The sequence below is a fragment of the Aythya ferina genome (assembly GCF_964211825.1).
Source record: "Aythya ferina genome assembly, chromosome: 16".
Lineage (NCBI taxonomy): Eukaryota > Metazoa > Chordata > Aves > Anseriformes > Anatidae > Aythya > Aythya ferina.
This window is the reverse complement of record NC_140315.1, coordinates 3,033,250-3,057,887: the sequence shown is the minus strand read 5'-3', so window position 1 is coordinate 3,057,887 and position 24,638 is coordinate 3,033,250. Positions and strand designations below refer to the sequence as shown.

The 24,638-nt window shown below is 42.7% G+C and overlaps 2 protein-coding genes across 4 annotated transcripts in view; both read left to right on the top strand.

The window, feature by feature from the left end:
- Window positions 1–372: 372 nt before the first annotated feature.
- OGFR (opioid growth factor receptor) lies at window positions 373–12,297 on the top strand. 3 transcript variants are annotated; one of them, XM_084538555.1, is made up of 9 exons: window positions 373–749; window positions 2,629–2,682; window positions 5,086–5,133; window positions 5,838–5,900; window positions 6,210–6,294; window positions 6,668–6,746; window positions 7,231–7,297; window positions 7,572–7,720; window positions 8,848–12,297. In XM_084538555.1, the coding sequence occupies exons 1-9, from the start codon at window positions 540–542 to the stop codon at window positions 10,199–10,201; spliced, it is 2,109 nt and encodes a 702-aa protein (XP_084394681.1). In that variant the 5' UTR covers window positions 373–539; the 3' UTR covers window positions 10,202–12,297. The 3 variants fall into 3 exon arrangements, with proteins under 3 accessions (XP_084394681.1, XP_084394682.1, XP_084394683.1); XM_084538557.1 differs by lacking the exon at window positions 373–749 and adding an exon at window positions 1,397–1,453; XM_084538556.1 differs by lacking the exon at window positions 2,629–2,682 and having other exon boundaries at window positions 383–749.
- A 142-nt stretch (window positions 12,298–12,439) lies between these two features.
- Window positions 12,440–24,638, top strand: part of COL9A3 (collagen type IX alpha 3 chain) — a 36,239-nt gene continuing 24,040 nt past the window's right edge. Inside the window, exons 1-6 of the mRNA XM_084538558.1 lie at window positions 12,440–14,116; window positions 15,353–15,421; window positions 18,685–18,720; window positions 19,209–19,280; window positions 20,064–20,117; window positions 23,986–24,021. Coding sequence (XP_084394684.1) covers window positions 14,051–14,116; window positions 15,353–15,421; window positions 18,685–18,720; window positions 19,209–19,280; window positions 20,064–20,117; window positions 23,986–24,021 — 333 coding nt within the window. The 5' untranslated portion in view covers window positions 12,440–14,050. The remainder of the gene's footprint in view (window positions 14,117–15,352; window positions 15,422–18,684; window positions 18,721–19,208; window positions 19,281–20,063; window positions 20,118–23,985; window positions 24,022–24,638) is intronic.

The window sequence follows — 24,638 nt, the reverse complement described above, 5'->3', positions numbered from 1 at the left end:
GTATAAAACCGGGGGGGTTTGTACTTTGTTATTTATTTTTAAAGCGGTTTTATAAAATGTTAAGTGGAATTGGTACTGCAAAGCATTAACCCTGTTCAACAGTTTCATTTTTTACTGACGTTGTAACGCTTACTTTTTATACGCTAGAACACTAGGATTGCAGTCGCTATTTTTGAGTGGTGCAAAGATGGACCGCGGTCACCAAAACGCCACGTGACCGGGCTGAAATACTACCGAATTTGTTCCACCGCGTTACCTGTTCGTTAATAAAAGGAATTCTCGCTTAATCTGTCCGCATTGCTTTCGCGGCGAGGAGCCCAGCACCCGCCTCTCCTAACGTGTCCCCGGGCCCCCCCCGCAGTGCTGCCGGCTGTGAGGGGCAGGGCCGGGGCGGGCTTTAGCACCGCGATTCCTCCTCCTCTTCCTCCTCCTCCTCCTCTTTTCCTTTCCTCCTCCTCCTCTTCCTCGCCCCCCACGTGCTGGGCTTTGTGCCGGCCCCGCCGCCCCTTTCGCTTTCCCTTTCCCCGCCCCGCTCCCCCATGGCGGCCTGGCTCGGCTTCAGGCCGGAGGAGGCCGAGGCAGGGGCTGAGGCGCGCTCATGGCAGTACGACTCCACCTGGGAGGAGGACGACGACGAGGAGGAGGAGGAGAAGGAGGAGGAAGAAGAGGAAAAAGAGAAGGAGGAGGCTGGCGATGAAGACCGGCTGGAGGATGCGGAGGAGCCAGCGAAGGGCTCCGGGCAGGCCCAGGTGGGTCCCGGTGGGTTTGGGGGGGGTCGGCGGGTGCCATAGGGGGGGGCTCGGAGGCCTCAGCCCCTCACAGCCCTTCCCTGCACCTGCCGAGCCCTCCCGCCGGGGTTTTTAGGTTATTTTCTCTTTAATATTCGAATTTCCAGTCAGCAACCGGAGCAGCTTAAACGGCTTGCAGGGAGCCGAAGGTGGTTTGGGTTGTGGTCGCCGTTCTGGCGCTGAGCAATTATTTTTAATTGCAGCTTCGTGCTGGGGAAGCAAATCTTCAGCCCCCCCAAAAAAAATCCAGCCCGTTTGGAAACGAGCTCTGCAGGGAAAGGTTGTGAAGGCAGAGGTGTGCTGGGGCTCTGCAGCTGCTTCAGGTTTCAGCAGGCTGCGATGTGCTGGGTTCTCGTTTATTCTTTATGTTGTAAATACAAGTTCAGTGTCCTGGGGGGTGCCAGCCGGCTGACTGCACTTTGACTTTCAGACATCAGTGTTTTTCAGCAGCTCTTTGGTTTTAATCGTTTTTTGTTAGTATTCTACTCTTTCTACAGTGTCCTTGCCTACGCTCTTTCATGCCATCGAGAGCCATCACATCTGTTCACTTACAAAAAACGAACTGTAAGGTTTTATTTCTTGTAGCCATTTTTTTTTTCCTAGGGAGCATGTTATAGAGCAGCTCTGAAAGTGGAAAAGATTCACTGGTGGTCTAAAAACTGCAGGTACGCGTGCAGTTGTGATGAAAAGTGCGAGCGCTTCTCCCACTGCCTTAAAATAGTGTTAATTTGATGTAAAAAGAACTTGTTGATTTTATCTAAAATTCCTAAACTTAGCATCAGTGTTCTGAGTGTCATCAACTTCTGCAACATGGCTTTGCAATTGCAAAACTTGTTCTCTGTTTTTCAGCCTTCAGCTGAAACCCATTACTGTTCATTAATTTAACTCCTCCCCTTTCAAGGAAAGCGAAACTTATCTTTTACTTTAGTTTTGTTTCAGTAAATCGTCCTCAGAATAGAAATAGGCAGATAAAGCTGTCTAATTAATATATTCTTAAAGGAGTTTAATACTGAACTTTAATCTTATTTTATAAACATTAAGTGAATAAAATAATCTCACTTACAAGAACATATTTATTTATATATATATATATATATATATATATATATATATATCTGGTAAACATAGTTTTCCAAACACCGGTGACTTCATACCATAACATGCCCTCTATACTTTGCAAACAAAACCAAAATGTTAATGCAGATGTATGTGTACATTTTCATGGGATTTACTGCAGGGAACATAGTTAGGCCTTAGCTATGTATGCGGATCTGTGAAAGGTCACAGATGTTTCAGATGGAATAGCTGTGGTACTACACAGAGAATCCTTGCTAGTTTCTTTAAGTGACTTGCGTTGTTTGATGGCACACTGTCATTTTTCTTTTGTTCATGGTTAAAGCTCTGGTTTTGTGTACAAGCTCTAAAACCTCATAAAATGCCTCAAACTTTTAGATTATCCTTTTTGAATGTGTTTTGTTCTTCAGATTTTTTTTTCCTAGAGCAACTTCTGGACTATGACAACAGTAAAAAGCAAGGAGCATTTTTTTTTACTCCAGTGAGTGGACTTTTCAAACTTTACGTTACGAAGAACGATGTTCTCCCTGAGACTTATGGAGTATTGCTCTGCATCTTTAAAGAGTTCTTCCTTCGGTGGTGAATGCGTAATCACCTTTATCTTTCAGTGCCTGATTTATTTATTTTTTTTAAGGGGAGTGAGGCCGAGTACAAAAATATCTGCTATCAGTTATGCATTTACAACCTGCCTAAGGCATGAATCAGTTTCCAACATAAGTTCCTACTTCTGCTTGTATTACACTAATTCTAATTCTTCTCCCCTCAGTCTAGCTGGTATGCTATATTCAAGAAGCTACTAAAGTGTTTTCTCAATAAGGAGGTTAGAGTTTTTTATTATTCTTTTTCACTACACACTTTCAAAGCCTTCTTCAAATTTTACTTCTGTGTTTGCATGTCACTTGTGCCTCTTGCAAATGCTCCAGATTTGCAATCTGAAATTCCTGCAAGTGTATCATTTCAGCTCTTTTGCATTCCGGTGCTTTTAGCTTCTTCTAAAATTAAGTATAGAAAATCTTGGGGTTTGTGCTCATTTTAAAAGTTTGCTTATTAGTCTGCTGTAGTGCACAGGGTTCATGCTCCATTGCTCAGAGCCACGTAACAAGCCCTGTAGTTCTGCCTTCTCCTAACTCTCCACCAACAAAAGGCTTCAATTGCTTCTCAAGGATTTTGTCTTCTTTCTTGTTCCTTTGTCTTGTTGATGCTTTGCGCGTCCCCTTCAGTTGGAGTTGGTTTCTAGTTTCCAGCCAAATGCTGTCCGTGTATTATTGTCCATGTTTCCAGCTGATTCTGTCCACTTACCCTCTCTAGCTTTGTTCTCTGCTTTCCTCTCACTCTCCACAAAGCAGTGCAAGTTCTGATTGCTGCGTGGCATTGCTGGAGAGGGAAACCCACCTAAAATTGCTTGACAGTGTTGTGAGAGAAATAAGGAGGTTGGATTTATGCATACAAGTTTGTCTCCCTGATCTGGAAAGAAAGGGCAGGTTATGTTTCTGTGTGGCTTGAATTGAAGTTTATAGAGACCCAGGAGCAACACCTCCATGGACAGATGAGGAAGTAAAGAGAGGAAAGACATCTTGATTGCTGTGCTCCAGCTTGCTTTCTTCCTGGATCTTCTTTCTAAGCCAAGTTAGATAGAAGTAACACAATTTTGTAAGGTGCTGTTTCTGTATCTCTGCTTATTCTTCAGCAAACCACTCCTTTCTCAAAATTGGAGGCAGTTGATTGTCTTTCCCAGTTAACTGTGTTAAAGGACATCATTTTAAACTCTTAAGCATAAAGAATGTCTGTAAATTGATTCCCCTGTAATTGGTAGTAAAGTTCTCATTAATTTCACATGTATCAGGATTTCATCTGTGGATTTCAAAACCTACAATTAAAAGCATTGAATTTCGAAGTGCTAAATCCTAGTTTGTGCTTACACCTTGAACAAAAGATTAATACTGTCGTTCTGGCTGAGCATATTTCTCAGTCTCGAGTTTGCAGCTGCATATTTATTTCTTTTTTCCAGCATTAACTGTGTAGCAAAGCTTTTTATACTTATGTGCATTTCTAACCATTATATTGGCAGAACAGATCACAGGGATGGGCACTAGTGCATGGATTGCTAATCTTGTGTGGGCCGTGTGCCTTTGGGAAATGTACTGCAGTGTAGACAGGCGTTATTTTAAGACATCACAGGTTAATACATTTAAAAAAATAAAAAATTGTTTTTCAAAATCTTGTCACCAAAATATGGGGGAATCATAGCGTGTAAATAGATATTTAAAATGTAACACTAGAAATTCTGTATTCCTCCCTCTATAGATAAAGCTTTGATCTCTCTACTGCTGTGCACGCTTCGTAAATTTTAACAATCAACAGGTCTGTTGAAGGGATGACTTCGTTACAAGGAGGTGTTACAAAATCTAATCCCATTCCCACATTAATTAACAGAACCAGTGATCAGTGTTTGCTGTTCGATAGGAAGTGATTTTCTTTTTCACTTTTCTCTAGGCGAAGGAGGCTGAGAAGTATCCAATGAAGTTTAAAATTAATTCAGGAGATCATTTGCTGCTTCTTTCTTCTAAGTTTCTTAAAACACTGATTTTGCAAGATGGTGCACAGCTTATCCCTGTTTCACAACAACTGCTCCCAGTGTTGGCTGGTGCTGAACGCTGATTCTGGTGTGCTTTGCATTGGCAGGATACTTCTGTTCACAAGCAGCCTCGTTCATTTTGATAGCTCTGCCTTGACATTTCAGAATGCTTTTCAGTGGTTTTTCATGGTTTGAGACCAGATGGTTCAGCACATAGCAAGACTAAATCTGTATTGCTTATGAATTGTAACAAAATCTGAAGTAATCCACTTAAATATACCTAAACACACACATAATTCGGTTAAAATGGGTTTTAAGTGATGTCATGCTTGCAACTTTCACAAAGTTCAGAGGAAGAAAGGAAGCTGTTCTTTGTGATTTCAGTGTAGATGCTACAACTGAACTGAATCCACCTTATCTGTGTAGTAAGGAGAACCTGATACCGAATTGTCAGGTGAATGTGGCTCTGCAGTTTTTTTTCTATAGGAATTTCAATTATGAATCATGTGAATTCAGCTGTAACTAGGTAAATCTGTCACTTGGCAACTAATAGGAATCATGCGAATTACTGCTCTGGGTATCTTCATCTGGTATATATTTATTTATTTGGTTTCAATGTGTTTCCTACTAAATGCTTTCTCTTTATAGGAGCAAGGAAGTTCAAATTTGTTACCGTTGTCTCAGATGGGTTTTCAGGTAGGCTTGGCATAAAGTTTTGTTACTTGGAGAGATGAGCAGTAATGAAGGTGATTGTTACGGGAATAAAATAAATATGTGATGTGACCATGTGGCTCTGTTACTGTTCACTGTCTAAATCATGATGCCACATCAGCAAGGCTGTTCTAGATGAGGAAGCAAAGATGAAGAAAGTTTCACTTTAATAGTGTCTAGAGGAAAAAGGAGTCTTGAATGATCTTTCTGTGTCTTGAATTCAACAACTTAAAGTATGATCTCTGTCGTGACTAAGGTATGTAGTGACTCAGAGACAAACAGATAAAGGTTTTTAAAAGACGAACTAAAACCTGAGTTAACAAACAAAATGAGATTTTAACATTCAGAGACTTTCCAGCTGATTCTGACCATTTCTGTAGGAAAACCTGTCTGGGGTAAAAGATAAGCATAAAACATGAAGACCCTGATTAATAAGACTGGAAATACAAACAAATATTTTGGTTCAAGGAGATGGTGTTAACTTCTTGTAATCCTAAATAGCCCTCAGGAATACAGGGGAACAACTATGGTAGAAACTGGCAGTTCTTGGGGTGCTGGGACAGCAGGGTGGAGGGTGCAGGGGAGGAGCACGCATGAGAGATGCTAAGTTCAGGTTTTTTTTTCCATTTATATTTTTTTTTTCAGAAGACAACTTTGTTCTGGATGTCTGATCTGTCACTTTTCTCTAGTTCTCAGGCAGGCGCAACTGGAATGCAGCAAGAGACTTGCAGAGATACAGGCATCGTTACCCGGTATGGACTAAATGATAATGCACCTCTCTTGTGGCTCTTCCTCATTGCATGCTAAGTTTAGGAACATGTTCTAGGTTTGAGGACACCCTCTTATCTTTACATCGACAGGCTCAGACCTTTAAAGGATTAGTTTGTGAGGGGGAAGGGATAACATGCATGTGGGTGCATCAGAAACAAGCTGTTATTTCCCAAAACATTTAAAGGATTTAGCCTGTGCTGAGAACAAGAGGGAAGGAAAGTAAGAAGCATTGAAGTGAATACTGCGTTTGAAAACAATGCTACTTGTTGATTTCTTATTCTCATCTCCAGGGTTTGACAGAACCAGAAAATGAGGAGGAAGAACAGATGTGGAACTTGAGCTTTTACAAAAATGAAATTGTTTTTTTGCCTCAGGGTGAGTACCTTGCTTGATGACTGCTCAGTGCTGCTCTACTGCAGCTGTTTTAAGTTGGTGAAAGATTAGTGTGATCCATGTGGGACAACTATTAAAAAAAAAAAACAAAAAAAAACACGTGCGGACACACCAAAAAAAATAAATCCCCTAAAAACGTTTTTGTTCCTGCTGTAAGTTCCTTAATTTTTGTTTGCTAGTACAATACTAGTTGTTTTTTTTCCTGACTTCTCAGGATAGTTGTCTAGTAGGGAAGCTGATGTCTGTATACTAATGCCTGCTGATGGATAATGGGCCACCTTAGATGATGGGCTAGCTTTTAATTTTCATTTGGTGTTATTTCGTCTTGCCTCACTTTATTTTTTTTTCTCTTCAGGTTTGCATATTGAAACTTTGCTTGAATTGTGGTGGGACAACTATGAAGTTCTGGAAGAAAACCATTCATACATACAGTGGTAAAGTGCCTGCATGAATATAATGCCTCTTTTAAGTCAGTTGTATGTGCATTGCTGAATTTAGCTTCCCAATAGACCAAGAGTTACTCTTGAGCTTTTGACTGAAACTTGTCAGGTTGTGGGTATTATTTTTATTTCATTTTTTTTCCCAAATTCTTTTGGAAGCAGTGCTCTGGAAATCCTGAAGACAGATTTCCAGTGCAGCTGTGACAATAGATCTCAGTTGTGAATGGTCTTTTGACGTACTGCAGAACAAAATATTAAGGCAGTGAGAGATGCAAATAAGTATGTTGTTACAACCTGTGTGTACAATTATTTTATGTAATGGATTTGTCATGAATTGAAGTACTTTCATGTCCATAAGTATATGAGCTCTCCAAGAGGCACCTGTGATAGCACAATTATTGGAAAGATTTAACAAAGTGGGTTCCCTGGGCTGAGTGTCATCTTTGATCACCTGGGCTGAAAACTTTTTTCCTCTTAGGCTATTCCCTTTACGTGAACATGGGATGAACTGGCGTGCCAAACCACTAACACTTCAAGAAATTGAGGTACTTAAAGCTTTTTAAAAATTTTTCCCTGAATGCCTTATATTTGAAGTCTAGCTTTTTTTCTTTTCCTTTACTTCCTTGGGGACCTAATGTGAACAGGGCTTGCTCAAGTGCTGTTAAGCAGTTGTCTGTCTTGTGTATGTCTGCCAGTTGCTAGCAGCAAATGAAGTGATGAGTGATATAATTAATCTGTGTTTAAAATTCAAAATGCCACTTAACGATGCAGGTAATTAGAGAGTTGCAGCTTGTACTCATTGGTTTCCCTTGTTTTCAGGCTTTTAAGAAGTCCACGGAAGTCATGGAAAGGTTTATACGCGCTTACCAGCTCATGTTGAGATTTTATGGAATAATTCTGACTAACCAGGAGACTGGAGAACTCAAGAGAGCAGAGAATTGGGCTGAAAGATTTCAAAACTTGAACCGGTGAGTCTCTGTTTATACTACTGGTCATTTACTACAGCCATGCACTTTTATGAGAAGAAAAAAAGTCAAAGTCAAGAAAATCTTCAACCTTTGGCAAATAGAGGCTTTTGTTGATATGAAGGCTGGCTAGTTAATATATACTTAACTTGTCTCAGCCTAAGACTGTATGTTGTCACACTCTGTCACTTGATAAAGATGCAAGTACAATAAGTAAACCAGGTGAGACTGATTTTTCTTCTGAATTCGGTGCAACTGTGAACAGCAGGCATTTTTCTTGTTGGTTTCCTAAAGGATGAAATACAGGTTTGGAGATGCTGATATTTGCTCTGCAAGTACTTGTGTTTAAATCTATATTTTAAGCAGAAACTACTACTACTGGAAGAATTTTAAAGGTAGCAAAGATGCCTTTGTGTTAAGCATTTAAGCTACAAAATAGGAGTGTAACTATGTGCTTCCCTGATTGTTTATAAAGCTGCCTTAAGCTGTGTGAAAAGCTTTGAACTCTTGGTTGAAAAGTGCCCTGCAAATCATTGGTAACATTATATTATTGCAGGGCTTATCATAGAGGTAGTGTTAGCCTTTAATATTCCAGTATCTTTAGTGGTGTTAAAGTCTAAAAGGACTGGGTATACTCAGAAGAAAAATCAATTTTAAGCGTGTCAGGTATTTTAAAAAAAAAAAAAAAAAAGCTGTTGTGTCTGGCTTAAGTCCTGAAGTCGTGAATCTCTGGCAGCATCTTTACATGGCTGTGTTCTTAAACTTTTGTACAGTCTTACCCTGTAGATCACCGTCAGGGACAGGATATTGGGCTGCATGGGCTTGTCTGTCTGACCCAATATGGGGGATTTATTTACCGGTGGATGATGCAGAATGTCAAAACATTTCCAAGCAGTTGAGGCATTTATTCCAAGCAGTCCCAGAAGGGCTAGGAAGGTACTGTTGAAGGTAGACAGCTGCAACAGATGCATTAAAATTAAGCCAGCCTGTACTCCCATCTGTGCTGTGAAGTAGCCCTCTTACAGATCCCTGTCAACAGCACACAAAGCATTCTGCAGGTACCCCAGAGGTTCGTTATGACTTGAGGCTTGTAAGGCTGTCACTTAACTTTGCTCATCTGTTTGTCTCAGGTTTAGCCACAACAATTTGCGGATCACTCGCATTCTGAAGTGCCTGGGGGAGATGGGATACGAACACTATCAAGTGCACTTGGTAAAGTTTTTCCTAACTGAAACTCTTGTTAAGGAGACATTACCAAATGTCAAGAGAAGTGCCTTGGATTACTTTCTATTCACTGTCAGAAGCAAGCAGAAGAGAAGGGAACTAGTCCACTATGCTTGGCAGCACTACAAACCTCAAGACAGCTTTGTATGGGGGCCACATGACAAACTCTCAAAGTACAGACCCCGCTCTGCCAAGTCCCAGCTGCACCAAACAGTTGGAAGTAAAGAGGAAGAACCTGGTAGAAAATGTGATGATTCTGTGGAAAAGAGTCAGAACCCATCTCTAGAGGAAGCCCAGGAAGTGTTGCCTAAAGCGAATGAAGAGGACACGAGAGAGAGGTTAAGTGAGTGTGTTTCAGAGGGAGGAGATGGTGAAGATGAGAAGGAACCTTTGTTTACCCAGCAGGAAGAGAATGATTTCAGCAGTAAGTCTGAAGCACAGGGTACCGCAGAGAATGATTGTGCAAAGGAGAGCAAGAAGAGAAAACTGGATGCAAACGTGGCAGACAATATAAAGAGTGGACCATTGAAAAGCCCTCCTGATATTGAGAAAATTTCCCGTAATCTGGGTGAGTGTGCACTTGATGCAGAAATCTCCCCCTCAAGCTCCCTCCTGCAAACAGAAGAGGGTCAGGAAACACTGAAAGAAGACAATGTAAACGCCAAAGACTTAACAGTGCCAGAGACTGCTGATGCCACGGTAAAACGCAGGAAAGTGGATAAAAGAACGCAAAGAAACAAAACATTCAACTTGGCCATAAACCTGAACATGGGGCTGCCTGCCCGCAGTGCCCAGTTGCATCCACCTGTTTCAAACGCAGAGGCTGAGGAGGAAAAAGCTGCTGAGAAAAAAATGATTGAGGAGGAGGTTAGTAAGAAGGATAGGGGTGACGCAAATGGTGGGGCTCCGAGCTGCCCAGCTGCTTCCATGCTCCCTAAGACTAGCTGGATGTCTCCGCCAAGTGATGGCTTGGAGTCAGGTGCAGAGCAAGTCACAGCAAAGAGTGACGAGCACCACTGTGATAGCGTGCTCCTGGGAAGGAAAAGTGAGGCAGATGGGATAGAACAGCATAAAAAGGCAGCAAATGCAAGTGAAGAAGAGGAAGCAAAAGCCACGAGCAAGAAACAAGTTCCAGGGAGTCTTGAACAGAATATGACAACTACTTGTCCTGAACAAGACAGTGCTGAGCTTGCAATACAGGAAACTGGTAGCTCTGAGCTGCATGCAGCAGAACCTGATGAAGAACAGGTAGCGGAGTGAGACCGGCACAGCAAACACTTGAGCAAGCAGAGATGACATTGCCCTAACTGCTGGGAGCCAGCTTTACTGATTTGTACACCACAGACACATGGAAAAATAAACTTTGGACTGATCTAGGCTAGACCCTGTGTCACTTTCACCCTTCCACACTTTTTTTTTTAAGTCATCTGTAGTGATTTCATTGAGAACGAGCTCTTGGTTACCCTAAACAGGAAAACTTTAAATGATTTGTCATCCTAAACAGGCTGTGTCCTGTTCCTGTTTTATATCTGATGTTCAGAACTATCGTGGAGCAACAGGGATTTTTGCACTTTGCTTTGGTTCTGGTATGTCCCTTTTTAAAGAAGAGGGAAATTAATCAGTTTCCTTGTTTGAACTAGGAAAGTATTTATTAAATACACAAACTTTACTGTAAGATAGCATGCCTGATTTGCCAGACCTTTCTATTACCGTGGCACTTCTTTATCATTTTGCATCATGTGGGAGTGTAGTTGCCTTTCCTCCTGTAAGAAAATAGGTTTGAGTTTAGACTGGGATAAAACGTAAGGCCATAATGTGTCTCTGACCAGTATTAACCTTTGAGTCCAGATACTGTCCTCCAGGGAGCAGAAACATTGGGTAACTCTTCCCTTGATCCTCAGCAGGAGTTGGCTTCTTAGTGCTTGTTAGATTTGTTAAGAATACAAATTGTCTATTGGTTTCTAAGAGAAGCCTTCCGGCTTTGTGTAAAGCTGGCTGGAGCTCTTCTTCCCCATCTTTTTCCACCACCAATTTCCGGAGCTTGATAGTCTTCCACAGCTATTTATGCCCGCTGCTAGTTCAAAGGTCTTTCTTCCTCGATTGCTGAAACGGAATAAATATTTTGTCATTGCATCTCTTCAGATTTTGGTGTTGCTTTGAGATGACCTCTGGGGCTATCCTTCCTGCAGGCCTGCTGAGTGCAGCTAGCTGTCTCAAATCTCACCCGCTTCCTAGCTGTGGCAGGATCATTCTACCATTAATGATCAGCATGTCAGACAGCGAGGGCACGTTCGAGTGCAGCATGTCTGCTAACCACTTGGGGCTTTGTTGTGGGCTGGTTAATTGAAGCTTTAATTGGTGGGGGTACGCTTGTCTGGTTTATTCATTTACAGCCCTTAAGAATTTACTTTCAGCCCTTGCCAGCTCCTTGCCTGCCTTAATGTTACTGACCTCTCTGCTAGCTGTTCTGCCTGACCTGTGCAGGATTCAACCGAGTCTGAAGGAGCACTGAACAATTTAGCACTTATGCTCCTGGAGATTTACAACAGAGGACGTGTTTCATGAAGCAGAGGAAACATTTTCAACAGCCAGAAGGTCTGGACTCGTGGTTTGCTCAGATTGTTTGTTTTAGTTTTGGGCTTTTCAGGTGCTGTTTGTTTTGTGTAGGGGATGGCTAAAGGCTTGCTTGCCTCATCAGAGAGCAGATGCAGTAGCCTGTGCAACGTCAGTGTCTCTCCTCTCTCTGCTACAGCTCTTCAGAAGTTCATCTTTCAAGGAATTTGATCTGTGATTGGCCTTCCCTGACTGTAGGCCCTGGTGCAGCATGCCACATCCATGCGTGTGGGGATAAAAAAAAAAAAAGTCTGCAGGCTTTTTATTTAATGCTCGTGGTCACACACATGCTGGAAAAAGGCTTTAATGTTTTTTAAACAACTTTCTTATGAAAAGATGGTGTTAAATTGCCAATAAGAGTACACTTACCTACAGGTATAAATACTTGAAGATGTTGAGTGAGAATTCTTTAATAAAAGATGAGTAAAAAAAAAAAAATTGTTAATCATGGCTTTTGTACAGATTTATAGTAACTTTGTTATTTAATGAAGTTTTCAATGTGAATGTATGCTCAGTCGGGGCATAGCTCATAAATCTGGTGTGGTGATGTGCAGTTTTTGTGTTTAATGGGGTTTCACTGTGACCTCTAGGCTGGAGTACTCAAAACGAGCTGTTCCCTGCTGTGGCCAGTTGAGTTTTGGCTGTAGATGTTTGCAGCGAGTTCCCGGGCTGTGTTCTCCAGCGCTCGGAGCTGTATGGCAGTGTTACATTAATGTCACCTATTAAAGCATGACTTCAATGCACACCAGTTTCCTTATGTTTTTTCACCTTTGAGGGCGGGATGTGGCCATGGACCTGCTCTGCCTGCCCACCCTGTAGCTGCCTGCTGCTGCTGGGGCACCTCAAGCATTTCCAAGCACAGCTGGTAACACCGAGATCTGGTGGGCTGCATTAACATTAACCTGCTCCTTATTCCACCTGGAGGTGGTAAGCAGCCCTCCTCCACTACCATAAAACACGGCTAGTGAGCCTTTGTAGGGAAAAGACACCTTTTCCCTTGCAGGCTCAGCTCACAGCAGCCCTCCAAGCCCTGGCTTACTACAAGCAAGGCACAACAACCAAAGGTGCGGGAGCACACATCAATTTGTGCTCATCACTTCATGCTGGGTCGTCACTTCAGTAACCCTTTTCGAAGCTGAAAACATCATCCTTCCCTCGTCTTGCTCAACAAAATCATGTTGCCACTGAGTGGAGCTGGGGAAGGTGATTTGCTTTGCCTTCCCTCTTGCTCTGCGTGAAGCAGTTCCCGCAACCACTGCTCTCCCTCAGTGGGGTTTGTGGTGTCTAATAAAGCATTTTTATTTACTTTAAAGCCACCTGAACATGTACAGATGCACGTTCCCTTTCTGTCCCCAGCTGCCTGTTCCAGAAATTCTTGCAGAGCCTAGGTAAATGTTTGAGCTCTCTGTCCCCCATCAGAGCTGGTGGAATATTGGCTGCTGGGGAGCTGGACAGGCACTCAGTGTTTGCTCATACAAGCCTCCTGGCATAAGGATGTCAAACTGAAGTCCGGTACTTCATTTTTAAAGCTTTGCTTTTCCTTTTCTGCTCTCTTGCTAACCAAATGAGCTGCGTTATTTCAGTCCTGATGCGTATTTCCACTGTCTCCGCTTGCAAACTGCTTTGGATGAAGTTGTCTTTAACAGATGAAGTATGGAACTATTTGTAGGAGGTGTTTCTTTGTTCTGTTTCAAATCCGCTAGCTGGTAACTGTCGCGCTTCCTTCCTTGCAAATATTTCAAAGGCAATTCTTTCTTAGTTTCTTGCAGCTCCCAAGAATTTCTCCTTTTTTCTTCCTGCTCGCGTCTCTGTGATCATCTGTCCTCTGGTCAGGATTCATCGCTTCCTCAAGAAATCACCTTGGCTTTCTTTGGATCTCCATGGAGAGAAAAAGAACTGAAAAACAACCAAACAAAAAAAAATCACACACAGCAAAAAAAAAACACAGATGTGAATACACTTCCAGTGCTAACAAAGCATCCTGCGAAGCAGTGAGTGCATTTAGCTGTAATTCATCTTGCACTTGTTACAGGTATATTAATTCCTCTGGTGAAATCGAGTAGCCTCAGGCGCTGGATGACTCTCCATCTGTTACTTTTTAATCTGCCCAGCACTGAGGCGGTGATGGGCTTTGAGAAATGCCCCAGCTGAGACTTAAAGAACGTATTTATGTCTCTAGCTGGAGCAGCTGAATTTTTCTCCTGTGCGTGTCTGCAAGTCCAGCCATTCCTTAGGCTCCCTCCCTGCTTGCTGGGGCTGCCCAGCAGGGCATGAATGAGAGCCTCTCTTCTGAGGGACTGCTGCTCCCCCTCCTGCTCCCACCTCCTTGCAAAACCTCCTCTTGCCTCGGAGCTCAGCCCCTCTTGCCCGAGCTCCTGAGCTCTGCCCCTCCAGCTGGAGCCGCAGGTTTATCTGGAGGCGAGGACTTTCATTTGTAAGCTGAGACCCAGGAGGAGAGAAACCGTTTGGCTGCCCAGGAGTAACAGCGTGGGCACGATGACTGCATTCCCCACTCTTGGGCTCCTCGTCCTTTGTCAGCTGTTAGCCACCACCTCAGCTCAGGTAAGAATTTTCTTTTATGTTTTATGCTCAAGAAACGAGTCTGAGGGAAAGATAAGTTGCAATGCGCATATGGTATAACTGCAGGATGAAATGTGGCAGTAGGCAGATTATTAATCTATTGGTTTATTTAAAATGTGCAAGTTGCTTGGCACTGTGTATGAAAACAGCTATTTTCATACCCACACAGGTAGGCTTTTAGTTTTTATCCTTGTGTACAGAATCTGCTGCTTAAGTTTAAAAAGTACTGACCTCCTATTCAGGAGTGCTGTTACACGAGATAAAGCTTGGTGAAAGAGAGACCTGTTGGTGTAAGAGAAACAATTTTCTTTTACGATGAATAATGTGTTGCCAGCGAGACTAGGATGTCCTAATCTGGTCCTTCATGAGCCAGAGAATTTCTTATTCCTTCCCTCAATCAATTTTAAAACTTTATGAAATAGCATATTTAATTCTTATTCGCTTCATCCATGAAGCTATATTAAGCTTCCCTGAATGGTGTTAATGTTACTGCCTGGGGAAGTAGCTCCTCGGTGAGGTTTTTCGTTGTGCTAGTGAGGAATTTTTGCAGTCTGGCTTGGGAATTCAGAGCTGCCTTCATCTGCTGCGAGCAGAGCTGCTTCCACAATGGAACCTTTGTTCGCTAAAGCAACAGCAAGTTGCTCTCTGGAGCCCTCTCCATACAGAAGTCATTTGTTGGACCTTTATTTCCTTTCCCCTACATCAGACCTCCAAAATCTGAGATTTTCGAGTGACATCCTGCTCAGAGAGGAGATTTTCCCTTTCTCATTCTGTCTTGAGCAGTGTCTGGCTGGCTCCATCACCCTATCAGCCCATCAGACTGGGTCTCAATGCATTTTTAATGCCACGCACTTTGCACCTATTTTTCATGGACTTTGCCTTTCCTCCCCTGCCCAAAATAAAGCATTCCCATAGGCAGCGAGGACCAAAGCCTGAACAACCAAACTAGTTTGCTTCCCAGCAAGCAAGTCTTATTCCCAACACAGTAAATGTGCTGGGTAAATGTGCTGGGAACCCTGAGGATGTGCTCAGTCAAAAGGTTTTTCCAGAGAGCCTTGTTTGGGTCCTGAGCTCCTCCAAGTCCACCCGGGATGCTGGGGGGACCCTGCGGGATGGGGTGGCTGTGGGACTCAGACATCGCTTTCTGATTTAGTCTGTATGTTTTTTCTGATGCAAAAACACTCTTCTCTTTCTCTTCACCCCCCCCAATCCTTCCAGAGAGTAGGACCACAAGGCCCTCCTGGACCCCGAGGACCCCCTGGACCATCTGGCAAGGACGGCATAGATGTGAGTGCCAGAGGGCAGGCTCAGCTGAGGGCGGGTGAGCGAGGGGTGGAGCAGAGCAGAGCGAGCTGAACAGAGAAGGGCTTCTTGTTCATCTGATCCCCAGCCTTTGGGCCATCCGGCACAGGTAGATGGACCTGGAGAACCAGCCCCACCTGCGAGAGACCTTGTTCTGCACGGGTCAGAACAGCGAACAGGGGTGCTGAGCGGCCTCAAAAGCTAATTTATGTTGACATAGAAGAGGCCAGAATCTGACTCATGCTTCCAGACACGAGAGGCCTATAGTGGCCCAAACAGCACATGAAACGTTTATTTCAGTGGGCAATTCTTTAGATGTACGTGTCCTGCATAGGTAGAAGACTGTCCCACAGGAGATACTGGAGGGGAAAAAGAAAATTTCCATATTTCCATAGAAATTCTGTGCATCTGTTGGAGAAGAACTGTGTTGTGTTCTGTAGACGGCAATGGATAAGGGCATCAGATGAATCTTCAACATAACAAATACAAAAGACCAGATTTCCATTTTATTATTCAATTTGAGCAGTGCTTGTCTCTGTAAGCTGCTTATGGACTACATCAGGGTGGGTTTTTTTTAAGTTCATCCGAAGTAAATTTCTTGCACTTAGGCCTTTAGGCAGCCTTGAAAAATCCTATTCATTCCATGCAGGTCATTTTCTTTTGGATAAGAAGGTAAAAAAGATATATTAGCTCCCTGGTAAATGGTGAACAAGGAGGTTTTTTGTCCGCAGTGGTGAGCTTTCATGGTGGCTGTGTGAGCAAGGCTGGGCTGCAGGGAAAACCACTGATTTGCAGCTATTCCCTCTGAAGTGTCCTTTCAACTGAAGGAGATATTTTTTCTGGAAATCTTACTCTGGTTTTGTAGTCGTTCAGATCTGGTACCTCAACAGTTTCTCTCCACTGTTTTTCATGATAAAAAGCCTAAGGGGGATACCCTGGAGGAGGGCAAAAGAGTCACATTCCCATTAAATGCAGGGAGCCTATGGAGTTACTGCAGCAGGACATCAGTGTGGCCAGCGGACTTCAGGACAGGGTGGCTGGTTTGGTATACCAAGAGAAAAAGAGGAATTATGGGAGGGATGAAGCTCTTCAGACTTCAGGTTGTGACCAACTTTTAGGTAACAGCAACTGGAAAGAAACAAATCCCCGTGATTGTGTTGTTCAGCAGCTCTTTTCTACAGAATATTTACATCTTATTCTGGAACTGCATCAATGTCACTTCTGACTGCTTTTGGAAACAGGAACCCAGGGAAATGTTGGTAATGTGAATCTACACCTTTTTATCCACTGCTAAAGCTTCGGAAAGCTCCCTGTGGGAAAGGATCAAATAACACCTAATTATCATGAAGAACCTACTCCTAATAAATCAAACTGCTGAGTAAAGTATTTAAGATTTGAAGTTTGGACTCCATGGGAGCTGTCTGCCATTTGAACAGACCCAAACTACATCCCTCCCACAGCTGTAGGTCAGTTCAGGTGCCCTGTTAGTGTGAGCTGTTAGGGATGGTTCAAAGTTCACAGTTAGACCCGTAAGGAATTACACAGGAGAAGAGATTGAGAGCTGTGGCTAGTGTTGAGCACATTCAGGCAGCCTTCTTCATTGAGGGATACTGTTTTTCTGGCAGTACCTTCCAAAAAATTACAATATATATAATCCAGCACTGAATGGAGAGGAACATGTGGAGCCCAAGCAATAATGTCAATTCTACCACTGCAAAGAATGAAACTATCAGTGGTGAGCCTTTTTTTTTTTTTTTTTAATCAAATTTTCTGGATCCTATCTATGCAAATTTTCTAAATTCTGTAACCAACTCCAGCTGGATTGTCTTCACAGATGGTTTTGAATGAATGCTGTGTGGGAAGAGTCACTGAATGGTCTCTGAGAGTGATAAATGCTGCCGAGGTGCTCAGCAGTCCCTTACCATGGGCCTTGAGACATTAAGTGGTGCATAACACGCAGCTGAATTATTCAGGAGCTCTCTGAACAAACCTTGGATGAACCCCGTAAGAACAATTTCTAGAAGCTGCTGCTCTCATTCCTGCCTTTCAGTAGGAGCTGCAACATGAAATCTTTTATAATTATAGCCTTTAACATGCTTCACAAGCAAAATCTCTCCCTCCTAAGAATAGAAACAGCTTGTTGTGATCAAAAGAATTAGCGACAAGTTCCTGTGAATTATTTCTGAGAATGTAATTCTCCAAATTGCTAATAAGCAATTGTCACTTTTGAAAAATCAAGCTTTATTTTTTTTTTCCGGTTTTCATCTCCTGGCTTGACTTTAACGCAAACTTGCTAAGAAAGAGTAAACTTCCTTCCCAAGCACCCAGGGGAACGCTTCCTTTTGCTGATGGTCTTTGCCTCTAATTCCCAGTGATGTGGCATTAGGGATATAAACACTTATTAGGCTTTTGATTCATTTGACTGAAGTTCTGGGGCTCCTGCCGAGTGCTGCAGGGGTCCACGACGGCAGGATCAAGGTTTAAGATGGTCCCAAACAGCATTTGCTAATGCTGTGACCTCGCTGTATGGATTGCCATCACATCAGCGAGGAAAAATGCAAAGGGCTGGAAATGTAACGTGGTGAAGGAGGGGGCGAACCACCTATGCTGCCATTTCTAGCTGCCATCACAAGCCATTCATTGCAAAAGAAATGCTCCTTTCATTTCCTTGGCAAGGCACCTTCCCAACCCACGATCTTGATAGTTATTTATGGAAACCCTGTGGGTAATGGACAGCAAAAGAGTTTCTTCATCAAGGCAGAGGACAACACTCCCTCTGTGCGGTGGCCCTCTGGTCTGAGCACTGATCAGTTACCTACGCCGTGTGTAAATCCTTGCCTGAGCAAATCAAGGCAGCCAGTCTTGTGGGGAGCCCACAGATTTCGCAGTTGCCAACACAGTAAATGCAGAAACCTGCTATAAATTCCACAACTTTGCTTTCTGCCTTTTAACTTCTAATTATCAGCCCTCCAGTGGGGATGGTGTTATTTCTAGCCTGGCTCAGTTAGTAACTGGGGCTGTGGGTCTCACTAATCTGCTATTGTGGATGTGGAAAAGGCAATCCAGGTTCATCCTGCTCTAGGAAGTGACAGGATTCAGAATATCACCTTTATCCCACTGAGTGTGGTAAAGCTTGGACTGGGCATGAAGGGGAGAAATTGTGTACAGTTGGGAGTACCGCGGTTGCAAGAAGTCATCAGAAAGGAGAGGATCATTGCTAACACTGACGTCTTTTCTCTTTTGTTTAGGGCGAGCCGGGCCCTCCTGGTTTGCCAGGCCCACCAGTAAGTATTATCTGGTTGATATCATCGCATTCATCCTTTTAAAGAGTAATACTGCACAAGAGCTAAGACTTAGTGGTTTGCTTTCCTCTTCAGCTACAGCAGAATTTCCATAACGGATAGGAGAAGAGGTACTCAGCACTGGTCCTGGGGACTTTTTTGGCATCGTTTTGAATCTGCTTTAGCTCCTCGATCTGTTGAGTGATACTGAAAGGTGTGCCATGCGCCACAGCTCTTTGCCTTGGGCCTTGTATCCCATCTCTTTCTACCTCTCTACTAGGAACAGCTTACGGGCAACAGTGTGTGTAAATGATCAATAGGGTTGCAGAGACCTAAGCCAAAGCACTGAAATGCATTTAGGATTTGGATATGGATTCATAACAAGTTTCACTTCTCTGGAGACATTTTTCTGTGTTATTTGGTGTAAAATTAATCAATATATGCCACCTTTCCATTGCTATGATATAAGAATTGCCTGTTTTCTGATTCAGGGGCCAAAGGGTGCACCAGGAAAGCCTGGAGCAGCTGGTGAAGCTGGATTGCCTGGCCTTCCTGGAGTAGATGTGAGTATTTTGTCATCTTCTCTTAGTGTAAATATTTCATATAGGCACAGATGTTGTCCTAAAGTGTCTCATCAACTTTCTCTGTGTCTACTGGAGAAGCAAAGTGGGTACTAGGTTTACATGTCTTATGTATCAGGAGAAATGTTAAGAGTTGAAAGCATCTCTAGATTTAAATAAGCAGCGTGAGAACAATTACGTGATATATAACTGCTAGGACGGCACTGTTACAATGAAATATTGCAGTTTTCAGAGGTACACTGTGCAGGTCTGTAGAAACATGGGTTTTTGATGGTGTTTTTGGAGCAAAACTATTGAGCCTCATTTTAGAAATGCAGTCTTGCTTATAGGTTTGAGGCTCGCTGGTCACTGCCCTGGGTTTTTCCCTAAGGATCTGGACAGGTGACTGCACACAGTGAAATTTTCACAGCTTATTAACTTACTGCCATGGTAACTGAGTATGGGTGAGATTTTAGTACACTTTCTGTAGTACACAGGCTGGGAGAAAGCGTTTAGGCAGCTTCCACAGCTAAGCTGGAGGACAACAGCTCAATAAACTCCAGTAACAAGAGCACTTAGTAGTGCTGATCCACGCTTAAAGTACGTAGGGAAAGGTACAGATAATTTGCTTCTAGTCCTCTCCCTTGTGCTTAATTACAGAGAGAAATAAAGTGGTAAGGCTTAGCTGAGAGCTTGGCATATGGGTGATTTGTGATAGTGACAGGGATTTGCTACAGCTCTTATTGCTGTGCTTCTCCACCTTGACATTTTCTTTCATTTCCACAGGGTTTAACAGGAACTGATGGCCCACCTGGCCCAAATGGGCCTCCGGGAGACCGTGTGAGTACCACAGTAGATCTCAAGTCTCTTTAAATGAAACATTGTCATTGCCTGTGTTGATGACTTCTAATTCCTTTGTGAATTGGTGACTTTTGGGTGTTGATGACAGTGGCTTCTTTATCTGTAAACCCTCACAGAATGCTTGGACCCTTGAAATGAAGCCCCAGGTGGCTTTTCTCTAGGCAGGGCATGATAGCCATCTTCCTTTCATGTGGTTTTGAATGTGCTTGGATAGCCTCGGTGGAAATACTGATGCAGAACAGCTCTTGTGGTATTTTGAGCATCTAAAAATTTCCTTGAAGTAGTCGATAGACTTAATTAAAAGTTTACCAAAGTGAAGCTATTCTGGCCTTTATTTTCAGTCTGAGTATGCAGCTCTGTTATGATTATAGTTACTGCTGCTGTGTATTACTGTTTGAACTTCTACCTTTCATTAATTCTGGGGCTGTCGATATGGTTGACATTTTTAGTTCCTTTGGCACAGACTTCCCTAGCCAGCACGGCAAGAAGAGGTTTTGCTTGCTTTCTGCACATTACAGCTCTGCTGAGGGAACACCACAGAGATAAACTGCCTGCCTGAGATGCTAAAGATGTCCTTCAGATCATCTATGATGGGACATTACAAGGAGGACACTTAGGCCTCTGTTATGACACTGAGAACAAAACCTAAGTGAGCCATTCAGCACAGGTGTTATCCAGCATGGTTATCTGCTTGTCTCCCAGCTCAGGGAGATAAGGGTTGCATCCAGTGCTGGTCCTCTTGAACTTGGGGCTGTAGTGATGGGCTGACAAAATCTCTCTCTCTCTCTCTTTTTTTTTTTTTTTTTTTTTTTTTTTTTTCCCCCAGGGGAGTCACCCAAAGTTCAAAACTGTGAAATTATCTCATTTAGTTGAAGGAATGTGTGGTAGAGCCACGTTTCTTTGATACACTGCTTCCTTTCCCATGTGAAAGGCTGTTTGCTTGGCCACTGGGGAAGTCAAACCCAAACGTCTTGGTCACAGCTCTGAGCCTCCACCCGTCAGCACTGCACTGAAAACCATCTCCTGCACTTCTCCTTAGGCCCACCTTTCTTCCCAGAGATCCAGGGCTGCCAGACCCCGATGCCTCAGACTGTCTGTGGCAAGAGTCCAGTATCTTCTGGGAACTGATTTTTGATTTTTGAAACAGAATGATTTGGGACCACACGCAGAAAACTGAGGAGTTCTGTGCTCGTTTCATGTTCGGTGGTAATAATTGCCCATGCCCACTTTAGCACACAAACTCCTAGTTTGCAGGGTAATGGAGCAGATAATTTCTGGGTACAAGAACTTCCTCTTCAACTCTTTAGTGAAAGCACACAAACGCTGCTTTAGCACACAGAGTTAATGTAGCTGTGTGCTCTGATTTGACATGCTTTCCCTTGTCCTGTAACTCAATCTGTCAGCATGGGGCAAATTTGGGACTTGTCATTTATGGGAGCTTTTCAAGGTCAACGGTCCATCTGGAAAATTATTTTAATTGGTCTAATAAAAGCCTGGAAAAAGAAAAGAAGCTCTAAAAGCTCTAGCACTCTAAAAGGGCAGCATCATTATCCTGAGTGACTTCCTTTTGCCCAAGTTTAAGAACGTATTTAGGTCTTGCAGGAATTGCTGAAATAAGCAGGTGTCTACTGACTGTTGTGGGATTGAATTCACACTTAACGCTATGACTTCTTCTGATAAGTATTTCTGAACTGGAGACAGAAAGAGACAGAAGGTATTTGGCATATGGAAGTGGGCTCCTAGAAGACAGGGTTTAGTAATATATTATTGCTAAGCATTTTCCTTCCTCTGCATGCCACGCTTCAGTCCGTCAGTGATTCATGACTGTCCAGGGACAAAGTATTGTGCAGCTGGCATAACAAAATGGCTTTAATCTTAGATATTCCTGTCATTCACAGCATGCATTAGCTTTTCTCATGGTGCTGTTTACAGACTGAGCAGATCAGGCCTATTTGTTTTTTTTTGGTGTTTTGTTTTGTTTGCAATTAAAAAATGCTTCATTGTCAGCCAGGAATGAGCTAGGTTTTAACCTCGCTGCTAGATCCTGATGGCTTTCATTGGAAAGTTTTCAAAAGCCATTTTGAAGTTTGATGCTTTACACTAAGAACAATGAGGCAAACATCAACAAATCAGTGGCTTTCAAAGCAACTGGCAGTGCTGGTGCTCTAAAATCACATAATTGCTCATATTTATTTATGAACTCATAATGCCATATTAATCAAGTATTTCCTGTGCTCAATCGTTGTATATTCATAAAACATATTAAAGTGGAAAATTATGGTAAGACTGTTTTCTAATCAGAAGAGAAAGAACATTGTTATCAGGAGAATGAGTTGAGTCAGACTGTTATTAAAATAGAGGTGTAAATTAGAGAGTTTCTCATTGAAACTTAATGGAGTCACAGCAGCTTGCTTGGGGACGCAGTGATCTGTTATTGTAGCAAAACTTTTCACTGCTGAATATTCCACCCTACGACCTAAAATATATCAAAATTAAGGAGAGCAAAGTGCCAACACTTGGCGCTTTGGGTACGCTGCCAACCTTTTGGCACGTGGGCCAAAGCAAAAGGGAGAAATGCAGCTCTTTTGGGGTGGGGAGTGCAGGATTAGGGTGTAAACCAGTAGGTGCTGGGAATTCTGTGTTTTTACAGGAAGAGATCTCAGCTTGTCCCATAGGCATCAGCGGTTATAAAGACTTCAGCCTAAAGATAAAAGTGACTGGAAGAAAAACCAGAGTAACTCGCAGCAAGAAAAATGAATGAGCTGACATTCTGAACAGAGTTGATTTTTATTGGATTATCGTTCTTTCCCCACGAGACTATTCTTAATGAGGCAGTTGGGTCCTCGGTATCTTTCTCGTTAGATTTAACAAGGGAAAACGTTTCTAATCTCATTTGGTGTGCACAACACTAGGAAAGGGCTGGAGTCATCACTGGAATCGGCAACTTTCCAGCTCTGCCCATCTGCCTGGCTCTTGTGGCCCTAGGGATAGATAGAATTTATTTCCAGCTCAGGAAATCATTCTCAGGATGTTTTGGTAGAGCATTTTGAGAACTTTTAGGAAACAAGTTTGGTCATTCCAGCTGGTAAGAGGCTGAGAAAGGCTTTATGGTGCAACAAAGGGATTAAGGAGTTCTGGCTGGCTTATTGTCTTTGGTTAAGCAGGAATTTAGCAATTTCAGGACTTACTTAATTCTAGTCTAAGACTTAAGAACACCAAACTCTAGTCAAGCTAAAGAGAGAAAATACAAATGGGAAAAGGAGATCTGAGATTTGCCAAGGAAATTAAGTGAAAAGGCAGAAGCTGCCAAGACTGAAGGGAAATGTATGAATTAATAAAATTCACTAGAACAAATCCAAATCTTGCAAATAATTCCAGATAATTCAGTCACTGTATCTACATCATGAAAGTACTATGAATGGGAATATTTCCAATTAATTAAATTCATTTTATGAATGTTTAGATATTCATGGAGGCTCATCTGAGGCCTGCTGCAACTTGCAGAGGTGTCTATTTAGTCTTCTAGGAGCAGCTCGTGTTGTAAGCCCTATTCTATCTTGTCCCGCAAACAGCGAAGCAAGTTGTTGGGGCCAGTTTGGAGCATCCATCCCTACTATTTTACAATGTTCTTCCATCAAGTAATTAATTGGGAATGACAGAATCATGATCCATAAGTTTCTGTCCTTATATTATTTAATGCAGCTGAGCATCTCCAGTTGTGTACTGTTTGTATAAGACACTGCTGGAGCTTCCAAGCAGAGCAGACACTGATGTCTTATCAAATGGAAGCTTCAGTTTTACTTCTGATTGACCTGCTAATTTGCAGTCTGTGGTTTTGTTCCTGTAGGGTGCATTAGGACCTGCCGGGCCACCTGGACAAGCTGTAAGTAACTCCTGGAACTGCATTTGTAGAGGTGGTGTGTGCGACCATGCCTGAACCTGCACTGAGAGAAGATGGGAAGCCTATCCCAAACAAAGAGATCAAAGCCTGAATGAGTGAAAATACTGTTTAAGTATTTAAATATGTATGCTTGAGCTGCTCTGGTAACACAGAGTCTGCTCTTAGTCTCTGAGATGCTATAAAGCAAACTAGCTTGAGATACTCACATATCAAACCTTCCTTCTATTAGCTGATGTCTTTTGTGCTGTGTAAGAAAAAGGAATAGACTGTTTTGTATATTAAGCTATTTGGCTGCAGAGACATTACTAGCCATTCTGTGCTCATTTTGAAATCCATGTTGCTTTGTTAAACATCTCATTAGCTATTGGCAAGTCACATTTAGTCTTTGATGTCTGTATTGATGGAATAATAGAATACCATGTTAGGTTCATAATGACCAGAACGGATGTCTCTGTAAAGAAAGCCCCTCTTAAATCCTTTCCATCAAATTGAACGATGACTGAATATCCACATTCAACATCAAGCCTAGGGATTTCTGAATACAACTGCTCTGCTAAATCTTTTTTTAGTGTTGCATCTAAAAAGATCTTCAATTAATG